This window comes from Colobus angolensis, unplaced genomic scaffold (genome assembly GCF_000951035.1).
Source record: "Colobus angolensis palliatus isolate OR3802 unplaced genomic scaffold, Cang.pa_1.0 Scaffold597, whole genome shotgun sequence".
NCBI lineage: Eukaryota > Metazoa > Chordata > Mammalia > Primates > Cercopithecidae > Colobus > Colobus angolensis.
Window position 1 is genome coordinate 394,232 of NW_012119565.1, and position 4,851 is coordinate 399,082.

General features: G+C 39.8%; 1 protein-coding gene across 1 annotated transcript in view; it reads left to right on the forward strand.

Annotated features, from left to right (window-relative positions):
• The window catches only part of CDC27 (cell division cycle 27), a 77,924-nt gene that overhangs the window by 64,325 nt on the left and 8,748 nt on the right, over positions 1 to 4,851 (forward strand). Inside the window, exon 8 of the mRNA XM_011962568.1 lies at positions 880 to 1,008. Within this exon, the coding sequence (XP_011817958.1) occupies positions 880 to 1,008 (129 nt within the window). The remainder of the gene's footprint in view (positions 1 to 879; positions 1,009 to 4,851) is intronic.

The window sequence follows — 4,851 nt, forward strand, 5'->3', positions numbered from 1 at the left end:
CACCACGCCCAGCTAATTTTTTGTATTTTCAGTAGAGATGGGGTTTCATCATGTTGTCCAGGCTGGTCTCGAACTCCTGACCTCAGGCGATCCAGCAAAGTGCTGGGATTACAGGCGTGAGCCACTGGGCCCAGCCCACCCCACTTTATTTGTAACATATAATTTGTCCAAGGAGGAACATAGCAGAATATTAGTATATACATATGAATGAATAGTGAGGTTTGGTACTTTTTAAAATCTTTTAAATTTTAAGTTATTTAAAATAAATTATTTGCTTCCCAGTAGTAGAGATCAGTGATTTTCAGTTATGTAAAGCAGTAAAATCATTTTTCAAATAAATACCTGAAATATGAAAATATCATTGTTCTGAGTGAAACAAGGTTTGTAAACAGGAGTTTTTTTAACACAGTTTTGAGAAGTCTAATATTTGAAAGACTGCATAAACCTGATGAAATGTGAATATTATCTGGCTAAATAGTACAGATCTTTTTTTTTTTTAATAGAACACCCAGGTTTTGCTTGCCTTTTAGACTTAAAGGTAACCAAATATCTGCTCTAAAGATAGACTATTGATTATCATCATAAATATGTACCAGAGGACCTAGATTTTTATCGCAGAGCAAGTTATTTAAGATTTCTAGACTTCAGTATTCTCATCTTTAGTGAAGCAGTTGAACTAGAATTAGAAGTGATTTTAGAGATAATCTATTAATCATTTGGTAATCAATTACTAAATCCACTTAATGCAGTGGACAATCCAGTTAGACCCTACAGCCTTATCTCTAATAATTTGATTATGTTGGTTTTGAGTCACGTTGGTTCTCACCTTTCTTCATAAATATCAAGAGGGAGTATTAACCTGATCTTTATTTCTTACAGGTTCAACATGCACTGAAAAAATCAGAGAAGGCTTTGGATACCCTGAACAAAGCCATTGTCATTGATCCCAAGAACCCTCTATGCAAATTTCACAGAGCCTCAGTTTTATTTGCAAATGAAAAATATAAGGTAAGATAAATATCTTAAGGGTCTTCAGGGTTGTGTTGCTTAAAAACAACCTTATCCCTTGTTTTCAATAAACTGAAAGTTATTTGTTTTGATCTGAGACATTTTTTCAGAGCTGTTAATTTCATTTTTTGTGATTTTTATTTCTTCATGAAATACTCATAGGAAGGATAGGTGTGTGGAAATTTAGGAATATGTGGTTATCCCTTGTAAAGATGCCTTATATAGAAAAGCAGTTTTTTTAATCAGGTGGTTATCTTAAAGGTAAAACCTGAACCATCCTCTTAGGACCAAAGTAAGGGAACAGATGAAAATGAATATACGGGCCGGGCGCAGTGGCTTACACCTGTAATCCCAGCACTCTGGGAGACCAAGGCGGGCGGATCACCTGAGGTCAGGAGTTCAAGACCAGCCGGGCCACATGGTGAAACCCCATCTCTACTAAAAATACAAAAAAATTAGTTGGGCATGGTGGCAGGTGCCCAGCTACTTGGGAGGCTGAGGCAGGAGAATTGCTTGAACCCAGAAGGCAGAGGTTGCAGTGAGCCAAGATCATACCACTGCACTCCAGCCTGGGTGACAGAGTGAGACTTCATGTCAAAAAAAAAAAAAATTAAAAATTAAAAAAAAGAAGAAAATGAATGTTGTGCATTATTCAGCATTTATTGATTACCCACTATGTGCCAGGCACCAGAAATATAGTGGCAAGTAAAGCAATCATCTTTCCTGCTTTTGAGGGGCCTACTATCTAGTACTTCTCTAGGAAAACAGACATTAACCAAATAATCACAAAATACAGTAAATGTTGAATACATAAAGGGAAAATGTAGTAAGTTACGAGAGCTTATAACACGGAGACTAATTCTAGTCTGATGTGTCTTTCTCTTTACTTCTCACTTTTTCGAATTATATATGCTTAGCCTGAAACAAGTATTGAAAAAAGAAGATAAGGAAACTGAGAAAGAGAAAAGAGGCAAAAAGACATGAGATTTTTGTTATCATTTATTCAGTCAGAAACCATGAAGCAAAATCCTTTAAAGTAAATTCAGGGCTGGGCACAGTGGCTCACACCTGTAATCCCAGCTCTTCGGGAGGCCAAGGTGAGCAAATCACTTGAGGACAGAAGTTCAAGACCAGCCTGGCCAACATGATGAAACCCCATCTCTACCAAATATACAAAAATTAGCCAGGCATGATGGTGCACACCTGTAGTCCCAGCTACTCAGGAGGCTGAGGCACAAGAAACCCAGCCAGAGATTGAACCCAGGAGGCAGAGATTGCAGTGAGTCAAGATTATGCCACTGCACTCCAGCCTGGGCAACAGAGCAACACTCTGTCTCAAAAAAAGAAAAAAAGAAAGAAATATACCAAACCAGTGATAACTTATTTTAAGACTAATACAAATCCCTATAATCCCAGTACTTTGGAGGAAGAGGCGAGCAGATCACATGAGCCCACGGAACTTGAGACCAGCCTGGGCAACGTGTCAAAACCCCATCTCTACCAAGAAGAAAATACAAAAATTAACCAGATGTGGTGACGTGTGCCTGTACTCTCAGCTACTCAGGAAGCTCAAATGGGAGAATGGCTTGAGTTCAGGAGGCGGAGGTTGCAGTGAGCTGTGATCACACCACTGCACTTCAGCCTGGGCCACAGAGCTAGACCCTGTCTTAAAAAAAAAAAGCAAAAAAAATAGGGCTAGGCACAGTGGCTCATGACTATAATCCCAGCACTTTGGGAGGCCGAGGCAGGCAGATCATGAAGTCAGGAGTTCAAGGCCAACCTGGCCAGCATGGTGAAACCCTGTCTCTACTAAAAATACAAAAATTAGCGAGACATGGTGGCGGGCACGTGTAATCCCAGCTACCTGGGAGGCTGAGGCAGGAGAATCGCTTGACACCGGAAGGCAGAGGTTGCAGTGAGTTGAGATCAAACCACTGCACTCAAGCCTGGGCAACAAGAGTGAAACTCCATCTCCAAAAAAAATTTAAAAATAGACTAATAAAGATATACAAAGGGATTAAATATATAATTTATCCAGTAATTCCTTTAGTTTTATTCTATCTTCTTTATGAAGACATGGATTTCTATTTTTACTGGTTTTGTCCTTTTAAAAAGCTTCTCTTTCTTTAGTTTTTGTTTTTCTTGCTCTGTTGCCCAAGCTAGAGTGGTGCAGTCATAGCTCACTGAAGCCTCAAATTCCTAGGCTGAATCCCCAGTACCCAGGACTACAGGCATAAGCCACCAACCATGCCCAGCTAATTTTTTTGTCAAAATCAAGTCTTGAAAAAGCTTCTTTTAGGGCCAGGTGCCATGGCTCATCCTTGTAATCCCAGCACTTTGGGAGGCCAAGGCAGCCAGATCACTTGAGGCCAGGAATTCAAGACCAGCCTGGCCAACATGGTGAAACCATGTCTCTACTAAAAATCCAAAAATTAGCTACGCCCGGTGGTGCATGCCTGTAATCCCAGCTACTCGAGTGGCTGAGGCATGAGAATCGCTTGAACCCATGAGGCGGAGGTTGCTGTGAGCCCAGATCACACCTCTGCATTCTAGCTTGGGCAATAGAGGGAGACTCTGTCTCAAAAAAAAAAAATTTTTTTTAAGCTTATTTTAAATCTAATAAACCCTTTTCAACTTTTAACTACTCTTTGAAGTACTATAATTGCAAATCGGTATTTGTTTTTATGTACTTACTTTATTGTACTTCTTTAGATATGAAGGACTTTATTCATTATTCTTAAAGCCATTTTAATACCAACATACCTACCAGATAGGCCACGTAAATCAGCCTTTACTTGCTTCAAGAAGCCCAAGTTCTAATCTCATCAGTTGTCTGGACTATGATATATATATAGTTATAGCCATTTTTTGTGGGGTTTTCTTTGTTTGTTTGATTGTTTAGGCAGCCTTCCAATCCAAAGTAGTACCAGAGAGACTCCCTCTTTTGTTATTATCATCATTATTATTATTATTATTATCATTGTCATTACATTATTATATCAGGCAGCCTCCTGAGCCACAGTAGACTCAGAGAAACTCCCAGTTATAGGCATTTTGGGGTATGAGCTTGGGGCTTCACTGAATTATGAGGCCTAATTTGATGCATGGACTAGATATAGATATGTGACTGTATGAAAAGGGCATAAAGAAAAGTTAAAGGGTACATGTTCTCAGGATCTCCTGGGGACTGTGTCATGGGCCATTCATTAGTCACTTGAAAACAAGAAAGAAAAGTTAATGATTGCTTCTGAGATTTTCTGGCTCCAAAATGAAAATCAAGGGGACCATTTCAACATCTCTAAAACATTGCTAGCCATCACCTTATTTAATGTGTTGTACTGATATTTAATCATTTAAATCTTAAGTCTTTAGGGTAAAAGTAAGAACTCCGATGCTGTGTTAGACACTATTTCTCGATGAATCCTTGTAATTAGATCATTGGGGGTGGGGATAGGCGTGCTGGTTGCATGAAATGTTGATAACAATTATAATATGCAGTCATAGCAAGAAAACATATCAATTCTGAATTGGGTGTGTTGTAGCAGTGAAGGAGGATTGGAGTCTGTCATCTTAAAGGTTAAGATTTCGTTAAAGGACAGGCACAGCGGCTCACACCTGTAATCCCACCACTTTGGGAGGCCGAGGCGGGTGGATCACAAGGTCAGGCGTTCAAGACCAGCCTGGCCAACATGGTGAAACCCCATCTCTACTAAAAATACAAAAATTAACCAGGCATGGTGGCGGGCGCCTGTAATCACAGCTATTTGGAAAGCTGAAGCAGGAGAATCGCTTCAACCTGGGAGGCAGAAGTTGCAGTGAGCTACTGCACTCCAGCCTGGACGA